Here is a 20058-nt window from a genome sequence, read left to right on the forward strand (position 1 = left end):
ATGGGTGGAGGAGCCTGGTAGGCTGCAGTCCATGAGGTCGCAAAGAGTCGGACACAACTGAGCGACTTCACTTTCACTTTTCACTTTCATGCATTGGAGAAGGAAATGGCAACCCACTCCAGTGTTCCTGCCTGGAGAATCCCAGGGATGGGGGAGCCTGGTGGACTGCCATCTGTGGGGTCACACAGAGTCGGACACGACTGAAGTGACTTAGAAGCAGCAGCAAGAACAATTTAGAAGATTCTAAGGTCTCATATTGAAACCCTTGCACAGATTTCACTTAAATCTCTGTTGTTATTGCTTCAGCTGGAAAGAAAATGCTAGTGAGAATCTTTTTTTTTTTTTTTGCTAGTGAGAATCTATAGGACAATTTATAATTGAAGATGATATCAGTGATCCTCTGGCTTTGCTTATTTACTTTCCTATTTACTCTTCCTGCCTTCCACATCTTCTTTGAATTCTGCAAATAACATACAATTAACTCTTTTTTTTTCCCACACATGTGGCATGCAAGATCTTAGTTCCCAAACCAGGAATTGAACCCATACCCCTGCAGTGGTAGTGTGTAGCACTAACCACTGGACCACCAAGGAAGTCCCAATACACATTAACTCTGGAATATACCAAGTTAAAGCAACTCATAAAAACACCTAGCAGATGTGAAAATCCCTCTTCACTTTTCTCCTACCTGAAGGTTTTCTCCTTTCAAAGGGCTGTCCCTATTAAGTGTTCAATTTCTTTTGTGCACGATTACCATTTTCAGTTTCGTATGCACATATGTTCTGCACAGTTTCAGGGTTTGTTCTTTTGGTTGTTTTGTTCGTTTTTTTCAACCCATAAATGGGATGATATCATTCACAATGTTCTAAAATTTACAACATTTTAAATGTTGTTAATGGGAACGAGGGTTCCCTCGTCTCCATTACAGTGCTAAAGTAAATGTCCTGTTAGTCATCATGGTGCACATATTTATTCAACAGGGATTGTTAGAAGAGGAGATTACTAGGTCAAAGATGATGAGAATTACATAGCCTTCCATAAAAGTTTTTGTTGCCACCAACAGTGTATTGAGATTGTCTTTTATTTTATTGCTAACACTGAAAATTGTCCATCCTTTACATTTTTGTTACTTAGGGGAAAACATCTAATTTATAATCATTTATTTATTTGGCTACTTTGGGTCTTAGTTGTAACACACAGGATCTTCGTTGCATAGTGCGGGTCTTTTGTTGCAGCGCACGGATTCAGTAGTTGTGACACAGAGCCCAGTAGTTGCGGCTTGCAGGCTTAGTTGCTCTGAGGCATGTGGGATCTTAGTTCCCTGTATCTTGAGTCCCTTGCAAGGGGGAAGAATTGCAAGGCAGATTCTTAATCAGTGGACCACCAGGGAAATCCTGCTTTTGGGTTTCTTACATGAATTGCCTGTTCATATCTTTTACCTATTTTATTTTGAAACTTCTTGGTTTGTAGGAGATCTATCTGTATGTGTTCAGGACCTTAATCCTTATTTATGTGTTGCAGATGTTTTCTTCCTGTTGCTTAGGTCTTAGCTTTCTTTATGATGGGTATCTTTCATTATGGAAAAGTTTTAATTTTTCTAAGACAAAACTATTTTAGTCTTTTATGGCTTCTGGGTCTTGGCTTAGAAAGGCTTTTCTCCTTCAAAATGTATAACATATTTATAAATATCTTCTTTGTTTTCTCATAATGTTTGCTTTGTTATTTTTACATTTGGCTGTGTGATCATCTGGAGATAATTTTTATATGTGATGGAAGGTGAAGGGTGGCCTTTTTATCCCCGAATAAAACACTGCTGACTTCGAAATAGTACTTATTTGAATAGGTCATCCATAAGTTTAAAATGTCACTTTTATCATAATCTAAGCTCTGAAAAAATATTATGGTGGGTTGTGGGCATGGCATCTTGTTCTCACATATATTAAAATTTATTATTGTTGTTGTTGTGTAGTTGCTAAGTCGTGTCTGACTCTTTGTAACCCCGTGCACTGTAGCCTGCCAAGCTCCTCTGTCCATGGGATTTTCCAGGCAAGAATACTGGAGTGGGTTGCCATTTTCTTCTCCAGGGTATCTTCCCATCCCAGGAATTGAACCCGCATCTCCTGCTTTGGCAGGTGGACTCTTTACTCCTGAGCCCCCAGGGAAACCCAAAGCTTTTTATAAAATCATACTGAAAACTGTGTTGTATTGATGTTGGTACACAGGTTTCTATTACCCATTTTTCTCTTCTTGACGTCAAGATATCAGCCAAGGCATCAAAGGATTGGCCTGGGTTGGAGAATATACTTCCAGGATGGCTTACTCACGGCCAGAGTTCTGTTCTTGGCCACATGGGTATTTGTATGAGGTGGTTTGGGTTTCTTCACAACATGACAGCTGGCTTCCTCTGAGTGATCCAAGGGAAAGCAAAGAGGAATCCGCAGTACTTGTATTTCCTAATCTTGGATGTCATACATACTCACTTCTAGTGCATTCTATTAGTTAGAATCTAGTCACTAAGTATAGCTCACATTCAAGGGAAGGAGAAATAGGCTTTACTTTTTGAAGGGAAGAATTTGTGGCCATATTTTAAAATCACCATAGTGGTAGAGTATTTTAGAATGACTTTTTTCATTTCATTAACAAGTGTTTTTCAAATACCTATTGAACATGTGGCTTTCAGATTTATTGCTTTAAGTCTACACAATACAGTTTTCCCACTGTATTATAGCATGTATATCAGAGATTTCTAGACTTTCTTTAAGACATTTTGTGGCTTGTACCTCAAAGAATAATTGTTAATTTTTAATGTCACATTTTAAATTTACTATACAGTTATTCATTCTTCCTTCAACAGATATTTGAATGTTTTCTGTGTGTTTTGGTATGCTGCTAGGCCTTGACAGCACAAAGATTTTGAGTAAAACAAGGTCTCTTCCACCACGGAGCTCACAGTCTAAAAGAGAAACAGAGGTATAGACAAAGTATCATGACAAGCAGAATATGTGAGGCATGGTGGCAGCACTGTTTGACAGGTTTAGAGAAGGCCTGACTGAAGCATAATACAGTGCCGTGGGGGTCTGAAACCGCTTGTTGCATTCTTAGAGCTGCCAGTAGTCTAATTGTGCGGGAGGAACTCACGCTTTTGTGCTTTGCTGCGGTTGTCACAGTAGGTCTCCTCTTGGTTGCACAAGTTTTTTGAAGATGTTTATGTTCTTTAACAAATGCAGCCTTATTAAAGGCACATGAACGTGTGTAATATGAAACATTTTTAATGGGAGTTTGGGAATATTATTAATACATAATAGTAATTGACCATTATAAATCTGATTAACACGTTGATGGTTTTATTAACACTGCTTACAGCAAACATGTCTGATAAAGAGCTAAAGAAGCTACGTAATAAACAAAGAAGAGCTCAAAAGAAAGCCCAGATAGAGGAAGAGAAAAAAAATGCAGAAAAAGAAAAGCAGCAGAGAAATCAGAAAAAGAAGAAGGATGATGACGATGAGGAAATTGGAGGCCCAAAAGAAGAGCTTATTCCGGAGAAACTGGCCAAGGTACTTAAAAATAGTATTTACCACAACTGAGTAAAATTTCGTGACCAGCTATTGTTTTTATAGTCTTTTTCAGCCAATTTGATGATAGATTTTAGAGTAAGAGATTTATTTTCCATTTTCTTCTTTCCTCTGTCTCTTCTGTCTTCTCTCTTTTCTGACTATATGTCAGATTTAAAACTTGAAGTAATGATTCTGAGTACTGTGTATGGCATATTGGAAAGTTATGGCTTTTGAGTCATTCTGATCTGGGACCACATAATTAGCTCTTACGTGTCACTGTATATCTTAGACACTTTGTCTAACTTCTCTGATGGTTTTTTCAATTATAAAATGTGACTAGGCAAAATCATTACTAGACAAGATGTTAGAACTAGAGAAAATATACGTGTATAGAATGCAGTCTGTTATAAGTGGTAGCATTTAAGTTTTTATATAGTATAAATTGAGCTTCTCAAAAAGTGAATTCTATATGTCTCTCACTTGTGTTGTCAACTTACAGTATATTGTACTTATTAAATATTTGTGCCTAAGATCTTTAAAGTACTCAAATATTTGCCCCAAGCCAAAAATCTTATCTGCCATTTTTAACTGTTAGACTGAAACCAAGGCATTCATTGTCATGTAAATCATTTTGATCAGTAATATACCTATGCACTTTTCTTCTGACCCTTGATACCCTCCTACTCCACGTGCGAGTAACTGCATGCTTTATTACGTTAAAGCAATATAATAAATAATAACCCTAGAGTTGAACTTTAGCCTTATTAGTAACTAAAAATCCAAAGTCATTGATTGCTTTATAACTAAGGAAAATTGTAATACCTAACGAATAGAGTTCGAAAATACTTTTAGAATTATATCCTAGCAGATGGACAGTAATATCTCATAGCATTATTGCTAATTAAGAACCATTGATAAATGTAGGTTGGATTTCACAAAGCTGAATTGACAAATAATTTTGTGCTTTTTAGAAACAAAGATACTGCCTTTTTATTGTTGTTGGGAGTTTATTGAAAGACTATACAGGGATCTGAAGAAGCATGGAAAATTGACCTTTCAGGCCCCATAGAGAACTGCAGAGTTCCTTGGGGATAATGCCAACTTTATGGGGCCTTCCATCTTTATGCCTCCGCTCTTTTCTTGCTACCGCTTTTACCACCATCACTGACTGCCTGCCACTCTCATTCTTTCCATTTTCTGTCTCATGACTTAATGACTCTTTTTCCTGTAACTCTTTTTGTCTTTCTTTATAGTTTAAAGAGGGGCTCTGTTTGTATGTAGTTGCTGTCTGATAAGGAGTGCCCTGCATAGCAGATTTCTCACACTTGGTTTCCTTACACGCTGTTCCATTTTCTTTGCTTAGCCTATGATAGCTGCTTTGGGGCCAGATGTCAAGTTACAGTCTAGTCATTTGTAGCTGGAGGGTTGTAAAGTCTCACAGCAAAAGCACCATAGAAAGTACTTTTGACTCCTTTATTTGGAAGGAGCCTAGTGGAAGGCAGCCAGTTTCGTGGACTCCTCTTCAGTATATACTGTTCTTACCTGTTAGGCACGTAACACCTTGCTCTTTCTAGGATGCCTGCATCTAATAGAATCCCCACTCACCCATACCCCAAAGTAGTGGCAAGGCCAGATTTTACACCATGCTGTCATAATCAGGAGGGGCATCACAGGCTGTTTTAGAAACTGCCTGCCAATTATGGGTCTGTAATCTATAGTTGCTTTTTTTGTTTGTTTCTTTTTGTTTTGGTGATCTTATATTTCATCATTCTTCCAGGTAGTGAATGATAAATTTAGTTCACCAGATCAAGATAATTTAAATAAAAGCATTGTTAAATTAGCAGTTATTCTAGTTAAGAAAGAGAAAAGGAAAATGAGAGGTTTATTAGCTTAATGTTGAGTTAACTGAATGTAAATCTGAAAGCTTGATGGAATGTATTGCTTGCTTATCCAGCTACCATGAGGCAGTAGTTTTTAGCTGATATTTTTAAAGATTTTTTTTTTTTTGATGTGGGCCATTTTTTAAAGTCTCCATTGAATTTGTTGCATTATTGCTTCTGCTTTATGTTTTGGGCTTTTGGCTGCAAGGCTTGTGGGATCTTAACTCTGATCTTGAATCTGCACCCCGTGCCCTTTTGAGAGAGAGGCAGAAAAGAGTACACACAGTGCTGGCAGTCCCCCAGTCTCAGTCTCAGTGAACATTGCGGCCCCCGCCCCCTCGCCCCCGGGTGTGAGATGCGGGGGGTGTGACTGCCATCCCAGTTCTTACATGCCTGCCAGAGTATGACTGTCTCACTACAGTGATTGCGATTTTGATACTTAAATATATGGTTTTCATACATACGACACAGACTAGTGATACTGTACATTCATAGCTATATCTGTGTGTCTTACCTTCAGGGATTTTCAAGGGTAGTTTATCCTAAAGCACTGGTTGTAGAACATCATCCCTATTTATATGCTTTTGTTTATGTCACTCTCTACTGTATTATATGGACTTCCCTGGTGGCTCAGAGTGTAAAGCGTCTGCCTCCAGTGTGGGAAACCGGATTTGATCCCTGGGTTGGGAAGATCCCCTGGAGAAGGAAATGGCAACCCACTCCAGTATTCTTGCCTGGAGAATCCCATGGACAGAGGAGCTTGGTAGGCTACAGTCCACGGGGTCACAAAGAGCCGGACATGACTGAGTGACTTCACTTTCACTTTCACTGTATTATATATATGTAGCTGTAGACTGTAGTTAGCTTTGTCTTGGTTATGTATATAATATTTAATCATTTAGATTTAACTTGACGAAGTCTTACCTTTGAGAGGCCCACAGAAGCATGTGGGGACAAGAAATCCACATCTCCTTTGAGGGCATATGTTTTCATTTATTAGAGTTGCAGACAGAATTAATTTCTCTCTCTTCTCTTTTTAAAGTAAAATACTCAATTTCAGTCAGAGTAGTGCTTGTAATGGGCTTCCTTTGTGGCTTAGCTGGTAAGGAATCCATCTGCAATGTGGGAGACCTGGGTTCGATCCCTGGGTTGGGAAGATCCCCTGGAGAAGAGAAAGGCTACCCACTCCAGTATTCTGGCCTGAAGAATTCCTTGGACTGTATAGTCCATGGGGGTCTCAAAGAGTTGGACATGACTGAGCAACTTTCATCACCACTACCAATGCTTGTAATGATTCAACTTCACAATATCCTTTTTGTTTCTATTTTATAATGATAGCAGCCATGTCTTTCTCCAGTAAATTATCCTGGTCAATGTAGTGACATTCACTTCAGTCTGTACTTCTTAAGGAATTGAAAAGGTTGCTATAGCTGGGTGGTAATTTCAGTTTCCAGTTCTCTACTTTCCCTGGTAACCATTTCTCCCCTGTATACCACAAATTCTAACTCATTAAAGCATAGAGTTATTGAGGTTTGACAGAAAACAGCAAAATTCTATAAAGCAATTACTCTTCCAAAAAAAAAAAAGAGTCATGGGAAGAAGAAGCAGAAAATTCACCAGTGTGAGAAAAGTATACTTATGAGGGCCCCTATTTTCTCCTCTGTCTCTTGATATCTACAACTATTACAGTAGTGATACTGCCACATACTGATTTCTGGTTTAGAGCTTATATCCTGGAATAATGACTAGGTGCTTTACATGCTGCCGCTGCTGCTAAGTTGCTTCAGTCATGTCCGACTGTGTGACCCCATAGATGGCAACTCACCAGGCTCCCCCGTCCCTGGGATTCTCCAGGCAAGAACACTGGAGTGGGTTGCCATTTCCTTCTCCAGTGTGTGAAAGCAAAAGTGAAAGGGAAGTCACTCAGTCATGTCCCACTCTTTGCGACCCCATGGACTGCAGCCCACCAGGCTCCTCTGTCCATGGGATTTTCCAGGCAAGAGTACTGGAGTGGGTTTCCTTGCCATTGCCTTCTCTGGTTTTACATACTAGTACAGGGTAAATCCTATAGACACCACTTACTGTGTAACTTGATTTTGCTTTTAATGCTGTTAAATAATTTCCTTCGCCTAAATCTGTGTTGGTGAAACCACAGATTACTGTATGGGCAGATATGGCACATCTGAATTCCACGAATTCCACTGAGGGTGCGTTGTTATTGCCTCAGTGATGAGAGAGGGCAGGTGTAAGGACCCAGAGGCTGAGTGTGAATATAGTGTTGTGCCCTAGCCCAGCCCCAGTCTGCAGAGACTAGTCCTGTTTCAGTACTCACAGGGTGGTAGAGACAGCGTTCTGTAAATATAAAACTTCAAATGACACCGCACATGTAGTATGGCATTTGAATAAATATGGATTTCTGTAGAATGCGGAGTGGAACAAAGCAACACAGAATGGATATTGTACTATTTTTTAATAGCTTGATTATACTCAACTTTCACCCATTCTCTAATGTTCTCTTAGCCCTTGTCATCCTTTCTCCACCCCCACCCCACCCCTCCTGCCCTTGGCTATCTTACCTGTTTCCTTCCTGTCTTTCTTTTCCTGGTTCTCATTCTATTCTATCTTCTTCTTTACTTGTTGGATAGTTTCTATCCACAGATAATGTATAATCTCAGTGAATGAGGAGTTCAGAATCCCCTTCCTTTAGATTGTGGGAGGGTAAAATATGGCAGTGTATTTCTGGGTGACTGGTAAGTGGTTTTTTCCGAAAAAGTGTTTTTAATAAATAGAGTAAATTAACCCCCCCCACCCCTGCAAATCTTGCTTCCATTTGTATAATATTTCTTATTTTTGTTAGGTTGAAACTCCATTGGAAGAAGCTATTAAATTTTTAACGCCATTGAAGAACTTGGTGAAGAACAAGATAGAAACTCATCTTTTTGCCTTTGAGATTTACTTTAGGAAAGGTAGGCAATTAGAGAATAGTGGCTCTGATAAAATTGATCACTTTATTTCTCAGAATATAGTTGCCAACTCTGATGGCCTCACCACTGTAGGATATTGTGGCAAATGCAAGTGCTGCTTCCTCACAAAGAAATGCCTGCCTTTTACAACATGGGGAGTTACAGTGATGTGATTCTCTCCCCTAGGGCATTAAAATAAAAAATAGATGTACAATATATAACTAAAATTAAGGTGAAATATAGTGATTATCATGCTCATATGTGAATAAAAATTAGTAACTGAATAATACACATAGATCTTAGAATAGTGTCTGGTACACAATAAGCAGTAAATAATGTCAACCATTAGCCATTGTTACAGATAGAAGATGCAGTGTTTGAGGTGTGTCTTGAAGAACAGACCATACTTCTAAAAGAAAAGATGCATAGAAAGGAAGAATATCTATTAAGAGAAAACAAGTGTGTATAAATAATGTTGAGGTTGCCTTTGTTGCCTAAGCCAGGTAAAGGTTAGATGGAGGATTTTGGTTGCTAGATTTAGAATTCTTATAAGATTTTATGGTACTGAATTGATGTAATCCAAATGGTTCATTGAAAAAAAAATTTTATCACTAAGATGATACATATTCACGGAAATAGAAACTGGTTAGTAACATCTGACAAAAGTTACTACTCCAAACAGTAACTGTCCTGCTAAGAGATAGAATAAAATGATACCTCTGTAGAGTATCCATCAAAAAATCATGATTATCAAATTCTGGGGAAAGGTTACTGTATAACATTGTTTCAAAATAAGGTTCAGAACAACTATAGTTTATTTTAATCTCTATTAAGATACTTATATGGGTATGTAAAATAGAACACTAGCTAAGAAGAAAATAGATCAAAACATAAGAGACTGTCTCTTGATGGAGTTTGAGTGATTAAAATACTTTCTTCTATATTTTCTATTTTCTACAGTGCTCCTGTCGTAATTGGGAAAATTAGTTTAATAAATAGTCCAGTAATTTAAAAGTTTTGTTAATAGTTAACACAGCTCTCTTTTAAGCAAATATTTTTTAAACAAATATTTTTGCATGGAACCCCAAAGTGTAAAATACAAAAGCCGTTCTGCTGTAAGTAGTGAAAGGCAGTCTGAATCCTACTAAGTTGGCTTCTTTGCTATGTACCACCTCTCAGTCACTCTCCAGCATTTGGAGTCTGTTGCTACAGCATGAAATGGGCAATGATAAAGGACATAGCTGTATTTTTAGCTTTCTGAGTGTAGCAGTTAGGGGAAAAGGAATTGTCAGAGGAGCCTAGGGTTTCAAATTTTGATATTTGTAGAGTTGTACCCTATTAGAGAAGTCTTAACAAAGACGGCTGTGGATGAGACTTGGAATTGTGAGTATTTGGGTACACTTTTCCATCCAATAAGTGGAGACACTACTAAAGCTTGGAAAACATGAGGGATGGGGTGAGAAGGGATAGCATTGGGAAAGATTAGAAGGTGATTAAAAACATAACCTTGGTCAATACTCTACCTTTGATGGGGAAGAGAAGCCAGGGATTGACCGGAGAGGAACACTGAGGTGGAAGGGAAATGATTTCACATGTCGCAAAACACAAGAAAGGTGTAAACAATGTACTTTCAAGCGTAATCAACAAAGTTTTCTATCTAAATTTTTTATACTTAAGAAAACCATTTTTCTTAATGTTGTGTGGAAAATATTGGCTAATGTTGCTAACCTGAGGAAGTCAATTGCTTCAGTCATACGTTGCTTTCCAGATGTGATTGACTCTAAATGAGTTTTTCTATTTGTAAGATACTATTAGTCCTCTAAAGGAGGGTATCTCTTTTTATTAAATGATCAAAATATATCTTTTTCTTTTTATAGAAAAGTTTCTTTTGATGCTACAATCAGTAAAGAGAGCATTTGCTATTGATTCTAGTCATCCCTGGCTTCATGAATGTATGATTCGACTCTTTAGTACTGGTATGTTTTCATTTTCTGTTACTTAAATATTTGACTACAGTAACTGATAGTGACTGAATAAGTGATTTATACAAGTTTATCATAAATTCAAATCATTTGAAAGCTATTGTGTATTAAATTAGCCTGTGGAAAAAACAAGTCTTTTCTTTGTGGTGAAGGTCTTTATTTTAAGGCTAGAAATGTTACCTGATTTTGACACAGAATCATTCAGTCCAGATATTTGAGAATCATCTTTATTTCTGTTTCTTAAAGGTTAATAAGTTGAAATTTTGAATTGTATTTCATTATGTGACATAGTTAATTGTTGTAAAATTAAAAAATCTCTTTGAAATTGACAAATTATCTCATTTACCTGTCTCTAGTATAATGATTTGAATCATAAAATTTTTGTCAGTAAATGTAGGGTAAAAGTAACTTTAAAACAAATAGTTGTCCTTTTCAAGTGTTTAGTCAGTAAGATCCATATGTAAGTTTTAATGTGAAGTAAAGCTACAGAATTTTAGAAAACGAAAGGTGGGATATTATGCCAATTATCTCTCATAGTTGAGAAATCTAGGACACTAAAACGCTAAATTACTTATTTACGATAACACCAATAATTATTAATGAAATAGAAATGAGACTCAGATCTTCATATTGTTCTTTCTACTACCAGAGCTTTAAATTTAGAATAAAGTACTTCTGTAGTCAAGTAGTAGTTTTTGTTTTTGTTTTTAAGTAACTGGATAAGGAGAAATTCAGTGTTTAGTAAAACAGTCTACAGAATTTGAAAATACTATTAGCTGTCTCATTGCTAAATACTCAACCCCATGTGAATCCATGCATTATATAAAAATGAGATTAAACCAAGTATCCCAGTCATTCTTTTGAAAATGCTAAATTGTCCCAGTTAACATTATTTTGACTTATAAGAAAAGGTAAAGCCTTACTTAGATCATATTTATGCTTGTCAAAAAACTGATTTCCTGTTACGGAGGCTAAATTATAGAAAATTTCCGCCCAATTTTAAAAAATTCTGAAAGTAATAATGTAGTCATATTATAGAAAGTAGAACTAATTGCTGTATTTAGTGAAAATAGGAAGTTTCTTTTTAGTCTTTTTTTTTTTTTTTTTGGTATTAAAGAAAAAAAATTTTTGAAATCATGAATCAAAAAGTTAAGGCTGGAAATAACAGCCATAAATCATTTTTAGTTAGGATGAAATGCAGTCAAGCTATTTTCAATAAATATACACTTCATTTTTATACAGTCAGTTTTTTCCTGAATGATAATAAAATAGTACATATAAAGTTTATGGAGTTTGAGTTATATTCGTTTGAAATATAAATTGGAAGTGACAAGCATATACTTCGAATGAGTGTGTGGCTTGATGAACATATAACCATTTTCTTGGAACAGTTGTTTCAGAAAATTTAAATGCTTATGAACTTTAGAAGAACAAAGAATGGTCCTAACATTAAAAGTTAGAATTAATTGAGTGGAGTTAATGTTAGCTATTGTCATTGCTTCAGGTATTCATCTGACATCATTGTCAGGAAGAGATTTATAAAGTGAAACAATGGCTCCACACTTACTTTATTAGTTGTAGAACCTTCTCTAAGTGAATATTCACTTTAGCATGGTTATGAGCATCTTCCAAATCTCCAGAACATTACACTACCAGTGTAAGTAGTAATCGTCCCCAAAGTCATTTACTGTATAGGATGTCCCCTTCCCCCTTTAATTATGAGAATGATAGTATCTCTTCCAAGTTTTTCACTTTTTTTTTGTAAGTTGTAGAACTTAAGGCAATTGTTATTATATTTCCGGTCAGTTCTAAGTCGAAATAGGACCTTAGGTATTCATTTGTTTTGATACCTGCTTACATGTTTATGTTCCCTTAAATGTTTTTAAAATTAGTAGGTTTTGGTCACCTTAATCTATAATGAATCTTATATTATTTTCCTCTCTCATTTGTACAAACTCATTTTTTCCTTTGCTCTGCAGCTTATTTCTCATCTGTACTTATGTATTTCCTCAAAAAAACCCTTGCTTAATTAATATGGTCATTTATTTATTTTGCTGTTTTGAGTGGTAATCACTTAGCAGGTTGTACTGTAACTAGTAGTGAGTAATCATTGTCTCACACAAAATATCCTTTTCTACCGAAATTTTAACCAAAAAATGCTGGCTAGTCTGGGAACCCAGGGAAACTCCTTTTGCTAAGAATCAGCCCCTTCTTTAATGTAACTTTTAACTGTTGGTGATGACTAAACTTATTCAGTCTGCTAATAACATGAACCAAACATTGTTTTAATTTTAGGGTGTCTCAGGACTCAACTCACATGCCCCTTGGAAAAGGTTTAATGTATCATGGAAGACAATTAGATAATCTGAGATTTTTTACTTTCTTGAGATGTCAGTAATTTTTGGTTAGTTTTTTATCAGTGTCACAAAATATTTAGATTGACTCCCTGTGCCTCCATTATTCTTCACCCATAAAAGATTTTTTAATAAATCTGGCACATTTGAGGCTGCTCCTTCCATAGGACATTCTAAATTTTGCTACAGTAGAATTGATTGGTTGGTTGTTGTAATATCTTCCTGGAAATTGCAGTTCCAGTTTACATGATTAGTGATTAGAGGAGAAAACTGAGTTAGTTGACCAGAAACAATTTGCGAATTAGTAAGGAAGTGTTTTTGGAAACATTCTTTTTTTAATCTGTTAAATAAATGAATGCTTTATTAATATAAACTATTACTACAAAAAAAGGGAAATAGCTATTAGTTGATTTTTGGAGTTATTTAAATATTCCCTCTTTGACACGTCCTAAACACAAGACATATATATTTATGTATTTTTAACTGTATGGGCTTTTTTTAATAGCAGTTTTTATTTTTCTGAGATTTTTTTTAATCTGAGGAAAACAAGTTAATATTGAAAAGCATGAAAAGTATGGTTCCCAGAGATGAGCCAGAAGTTTACTTTCCTGTCTGCATATAGAAAGTGTCCTGAAAGCATTGCAGGCAAACCACTGAGGCCCTAGAAGTAATAAATTGTATAGATACCTGTTTGTTGACATAATGTTCATTGTAATTGGCTATAACCTATTTTAACAGATTTTCTCCTTCCAGTTCACTCTGTACTCCTAAGCCCATTCCCCACCCCCAAGACAAATATTGATAAATTTGCCAAATCCAAGTTGAAAATACAGGCATAATGGAGATTAAGCTAAATTCTTTAATTAGTAGCTCATTTATTTGAGTTAACCAATTCTATAGAATGATAGAAGAAATGCTGTTCAACCAGCAAAGGGCACATATCAATTATTTAGTTGCTGACTACATGTAGAGTATTTCATTTGGAAGTTTGCTATTCAAAAGTTCAGTGTTTTTAAACTTAGGGTAGTGATCTATTAGTGAGAAAATGAAAGAAGTTGAGTGGGTCATTATCATTTGGAAGCATTTGAAAACTTAAAATAGAAATAAATTAGAGTATAAGATACACGAATGTGCTGCACAATGCAAGGGTCAGTGTTCTGTGAAATTTTTGCTTCCCATAATAAGTTATGTTTATAGGAAACATGGTCATCAGAGTACAGATACTTGGTTGTAGTCAAGAGTTTGAAAGCCACAATGCTAGTTTCTAATCATAAGGAAAATCTATTTATGTTTTCTTCAATCTGTGACAAAAATAGTACCTACAGTATATGGAATATCTGTTATGTCATTAGCTATTTTATTTGTGGGGCTTCCCAGATGACTCAGCTCTAAGAATCCACCTGCCAATGCAGGAGACAAGGGCTTGATATAGTTTGATCCCTTTGTCGGGACCATCCCCTGGAGCACGAAATGGCTATATACTCCAGTATTCTTGCCTGGAAAATTCCATGAAGAGAGGAGCCTGGCTAGCCAGCCACGACTTAGCGACTAAACAATAACATTATTTTTGTAGCTTTTTATTACTGTGATCCTTCTGGGTTAGATATCACCTCAATTTTACAGATCAAGGAATAGGTTCAGAGAGGTTATGATTTGTCCACACTCAAATCATACTCAAGTCTGTTTGGTATCTCTCTATACCAAACTAGGATTCAGCCCAGAGAGATGGGGAATCAGTTTTTCCATCTCCAAATGCCAAAGCGTATGATGACAACAGTGTATTCCTTACAGGAGAAGGTGGTTGTTTGGAAATTACTATGTAGTGATAGCAAGTTCACATAATCACTGAATATAAAGATCCATGGCTTTTTTTAACTGATAAATTTGTAATGGTTTACTTGGATATAGAAGATGGAATAGGGTGAGGAAAATTCTTTTAATCTTCTGCACTATATCTGGTAGCCTTTGAAAAATTGTTGGATTATTAGTAAGTTTATACAGTCTTTGTATATATAATTGCTTTGTTTTATTGACTTCATCAGGTAGATAATTTCTTAATTCCACAGATTGTATCAGTATCTAACTGCTAATAAGAGTTTGTTTTTAATTTGTTCAGCAGTGTGTGAAAGTAAAGATTTACCCGATGCAGTTAGAACAGTATTAAAACAAGAAATGAATCGTCTTTTTGGAGCAACGAATCCAAAGAACTTTAATGAAACTTTTCTGAAAAGGAATTCTGATTCATTGCCACACAGATTATCAGGTAATCAGTTTATTTTTTCCTTATCTCGGGCTCTAAAACAGCTTCAGTTTTTACGATAGTGGGTCATTGGCAGGTTACACACTTTTTGTATGGCAGAGGCAAATGTGTATGTGTCACATTTTAATCCTATGAAACAGGCAGCTTAACCTCCTATATATTTTTTAATCTTTTAGATAAAATCATTACTATGAATCAAGGTTAGTAGTTTCTCCTGGTTCTGCATAGGCATTACAAAGAAGCACGTGTAACTGAATTTAGCTATCTATTACATAAACTGAAGGAGAATCTCTTTATTTTTCTGTCTCATTAGCATGCTCTTAAAATTCACTTAGATGCAACCATCATCTTTCATTTCTCATGCTTATATAAGGTATGAAACTTGACAGTGCTGCGCACCTAAAAATCATCTCACAAGCAGGGATCATCTGGCAAGAGTCTGTGCTAATGAGCCAACGTCTGGACTTGATGGAACCCATGGGTAGTGTTTTAGCAGTGAACTCATGCCTGTCAGGGTTGGGTATCTCCCATACCCCTCTCTGTCACACCAGACACACAGACACACACAACCCTACCTGTCAAAACACACACACAAGTATTCTCCTTAATCCCAAATTACCTTCATTTTAGAAAGAAGAAAGCTATCCATGGTCCCACCACATAAAGACAAATATTATTAGAAATATTGGTGTTTTTTCATAGTCTCTTACCTTACTCATTCTCTTAGTTTGGACAGTTAGACTGTTTCTGGTCTACTCAGGTTTTTGTTTTTTGTTTTTTTCAAATAACAGTATTTCAAATGGCTGTTTGCATTTTTCTAGTAAAGTGCCACACTGTGTGCACATAGATCTTGCTTTTTATATTTGAATGGATAGAAGATAAAAATGCTGGGTTTACCTTGAAATAAAACATTCTCATTTTCCCTCTCATTTAGCTGCCAAAATGGTATATTATTTAGATTCTTCTAGTCAGAAGCGAGCTATAGAGTTGGCAACAACACTTGATGAATCCCTCACTAACAGAAACCTCCAGGTAAAGAGTTTTTCATTATTTCTCTGTAAGAGTTACTTGACTCTTTTTGTTTCTACTTTCACCAGAATAATTTTCACCAATTAATTTTTTTTGTTATTTATGCATATTCTTCTCCAAACTATTATGGCTCCATCTCAGAAACTTAGTTTATCTTAAATTTATTTAAGATTGTATATGTGTGCATACGTATATAGCAAGATCCCCTGGAGAAGGGAATGGCTACTGTCCACTCCAGTATTATTGCCTGGAAAATTCCACGGACAGAGAAGCCTGATTGGCTACAGTCCGTGGGGTTGCATAGGACAGAGCAGCTAGCACTTCCACTTTCAGTTAGAGTAGAACCTTGTAAACAGAGTCTGTGGGGTACTGTATGTCTGAAAACTTCGTAGTATTTTCCAAGTGAAAAGGTGAAGAAAGAAAACAAGAGAAATGCAAGTCACCATGAATCATTTAAAAATATAAGCAGACCGACTTAAGGGTTTGGTTGATAGAATTACTAGTATTCATGAAAATTTTTCCTTGGATGTATATGCTTTGTGTTTCTGAGACTCTTTTCCTTCTTCATCAGTGGACATACCGTAAAGGTTCTCTTTAATTTTAATAGAAGGTTAAAAAATAATGTTTGATTTTGCCGTCTGGCTCTGAGCCTCCAAAAAATTTAAAGACTTAGGAACAGTCATTGACAGTGGCATGTACATTTCAGCACTTAACGCACGGGACCAGGTAGGCTGAGGCACCATTGTCAAAGGTTACCTGCTGAGAGTCTTTGGATGTAGCACCCCATACCTTGTTTGGTTCACCTTAGTCCTGACCCTGTTTATATATCCATCCTTTCGTGTAAACCTTGCAGTTCTGAAGAAAATAATTCTAATGGAATGCATAGCGGGAATAAATACTTTTCTTTAAATATGTACATTTTGCCTCTCATTTTGAAAACCTTTTGGTAATGAAATGTCCAATAAATTCACAGTAAAATTTTTTTTCTTTTAAGCAAATTACAATGTGACCTTTTTTCTTTCTCTAGACATGTATGGAGGTATTAGAAGCCTTGTGTGATGGTAGCCTAGGAGACTGTAAAGAAGCTGCTGAAGTTTATAGAGCAAATTGTCATAAGCTTTTCCCTTACGCTTTGGCTTTCATGCCTCCTGGATATGAAGAGGATATGAAGATCACAGTTAATGGAGATAGTTCTGCAGAAACTGAAGAACTGGCCAATGAAATTTGAACATCATTAAACAAGCAAACGGAATGACTTTGGACCATATCTAGTGTATAATATTTTTGTCACGCACCTGCTGCATTGCTCTAACTTACACAGAATGAGAAGAGTAAATGTTCTTGCCTTCAAATAGTGTTTTACGTTTTTTATCCTGCTGAAAAAGTATATATAAAATATCTAACATATTACAGGATATAGGTTCAGTTTCTTAAAAAATTAAAAGCTGCTAAAATTGAGGGGTTAAAAAAAGATACCTTATCCTATTCCTACCTACCCACCCATGTTTTTAAACTAATTTATATAAAATCTGGAGGCTGTTACAGCTAACAAAGCAGGTGTGTGGCAGAAATATTACTTTAAATTTGTCTTGTGAGATTTTACTATATCTCAGACAGCATAAATGCTGTTTTAGCACTGGATTCTTTCACTGAGCACAAAGAGTTGTTGGGGCTTTAGCATCTAACTGATTTTGTTACGGGGTTGATTATGACCATAGGAAGTATGCAATGTGAATCACTATTTACAGAGAAACCTACAACAGATGCTTGATGTTGTAGAAGCGGGGACATATAGATACCAAGCAGAATTATAAGAAAACCTAGAGGGTGTTCAATACGCTTGTTGTGTTTCCAAAATTCACTGTACATGATCAGTTTGGTGTTCTTGTACCACAGTTTTTAACTGAAGGAACCAGTTGGAACAATCTCAATTCTAACTAAAACTTGAAGAACTAAAATAACAATGCAGACCTTTCAGCATTGTTTTGGCCAAACTTGTTAAAACTGTAATGCAAGAACCAAATGCACTGTGATGTGGCACCAACCAATTAGCAAGCATGAACTTTTCACCCAAGAGTGAAAAAAGAAAATCTACCATGGCTTGAAGTTAAAGAGCAGAACTCCTGACTACCATTCTATGACTGATCAAGAGACTAATAGTTAAAAACCTCAGCAGGCCTTGTTCACGATATGCAGAAAAAAATGTGCTGCAGTTTAGATACCTCTGGAATTTTTCCACAGTGTCACAGGTTTGTAATACTTGAAGCCCTACATTTCTAAGAATATATTTCTTGCTCAGTTGTTTCAGGCAAGCCCAAGACTTTGTAATTTTTAAAGGGCCCAAGATTTCTTTCTTTCTTTCTTTTTTTTTTTTTTCAATAACAGACCAGCTTCTTTTTCCTGCAGTTACAGATGTAATTTCCTTTTTGTTGTCAAACATAAGGTACCAAATATGATGCAATAAATTGTTTTGAAAAACAGTTGTGTGAATATTTCAACTAATATGTGTTGGGCTTCTGTGAAAATACACAGGTGGAAACAGAGGTGCAAGCCAGAGGCAGTGTAATGTGCTGTAAGGCTAGTTCAGATGGGAACTTTTTGGAATGGACTTAGTGTTGGTGTCAGGGAAATTCCATTAAGCAAGCATAGTGTTGTTCCTGCATTAAGATTTCCTTGAGGGCTAGGATGGCAGCAGGTACTATGAATATAATTAGTAATTTGAAAGGAAAAGTGAGAACTGCTATTTTGTTTGAGAAAACGAGCCTTAAAATTTTAAACCCAAACACTGAGAACTAGCCAGAGGCTCTGTATTCTCATTGCATTTTCAAGATCTCAGCAAATAAGGATATTAAGTAAAATGAATCGATTGTATATATAATTGACCTTTTTGTGGTACTTTTAGTTTATAGAAAGTATATTCTAAAGGGAATTTTCAGGAGACCTGATCCTTTTACTGATTGAACAGTTGTGCTAAACTCAGCATTTCATAGTACATGACCTGCATTCCACATCCCAGTCTAGTAATTTAGTGGTGTAAAGACAAGTACAGACTGGACTCTAGTGCTTTGTTATGTTTATTAACTGGCCCTGTCTCAGGAACATCTTAACAGATGGCAAAAACAAAAACAAAACTTTTTCAACTTCTCCTATGAGTGGCAACTGAAGTTCTTATTGTTGGTAAAGAACACTAGTGCTACCTCTGCCACTAATGAGGTGTTTGGAGGAGGCACCAGCCATAAAATAGGGGGTGTATGTGTGAATCATGTTTAAACTCTACTGTATATTGAAACAAAATTCTTATATTTGTCTTGACAATGTTCAAATGATGTAGACTGTCTTAGAATGAATATTCATAAGTACTAAGAACTCTTGATGCAGAGGCCACCCATGAGGAGCTAAATTCCTAACATGTATATTGTATTCCAAACCAATTTTACTGGAACTATTAAATAAATATTTTATTTTCTTTCAGGTTTACATGCTAGTGGATACATTGTCTGGTCTCAGAGGATATTGACAGAGGTTCATTTTATGTCCAGACATCACCCCAAAAACATTGTACTGTGCTGTCTTACCCCGGATAGTATGAACTGGATCATCTTACATTTGCCTCATTCATTCTATTCCAAATGATGCTGTGGGGGAAAACAGGGTTAGGAAAAAAAGGAGGGGGGGAAATGCAGTGATGATGTAATCTAAACAAGTGCCTTATGTTTATTGCTAAGAACTGGTGTTATCAACCCTTTTGAAAAGAAAGGGTCCCTTGACCTGTATTAACATAGGAGAAGTAAAGTTCTTTTTGTTTTTCTTTATATTTACTACTCTTGTCATTTCTCATTTAAAAACTAAAATCTGACTATCAGGTTAGTTTTCCTCAGCTTTAATTCGATAGTTGAGTCTTTCGCATTTTCAGCATTTTTCTGTACCCATTTATTATGCACAAGAATAAAGGTGATCTAATAGCATGACTGAGAGGAGTCCCGATACTAGTGAATAGCTTTCCTGTGGGTTTTATGACGCCCTTGTTTTTCAC

General features: G+C 36.1%; 1 protein-coding gene across 2 annotated transcripts in view; it reads left to right on the forward strand.

The window, feature by feature from the left end:
* Positions 1–19837, forward strand: part of NAA15 (N(alpha)-acetyltransferase 15, NatA auxiliary subunit) — a 70991-nt gene extending 51154 nt beyond the window's left edge. Inside the window, exons 15-20 of one of the 2 annotated variants that reach the window (XM_018061551.1) lie at positions 3364–3557; positions 8295–8403; positions 10278–10376; positions 14853–14999; positions 15931–16028; positions 17053–19837. In XM_018061551.1, coding sequence (XP_017917040.1) covers positions 3364–3557; positions 8295–8403; positions 10278–10376; positions 14853–14999; positions 15931–16028; positions 17053–17253 — 848 coding nt within the window. In that variant the 3' untranslated portion in view covers positions 17254–19837. The remainder of the gene's footprint in view (positions 1–3363; positions 3558–8294; positions 8404–10277; positions 10377–14852; positions 15000–15930; positions 16029–17052) is intronic. The other variant, XM_018061552.1, reaches the window with a different exon arrangement.

Source organism: Capra hircus, chromosome 17 (genome assembly GCF_001704415.2).
Source record: "Capra hircus breed San Clemente chromosome 17, ASM170441v1, whole genome shotgun sequence".
NCBI lineage: Eukaryota > Metazoa > Chordata > Mammalia > Artiodactyla > Bovidae > Capra > Capra hircus.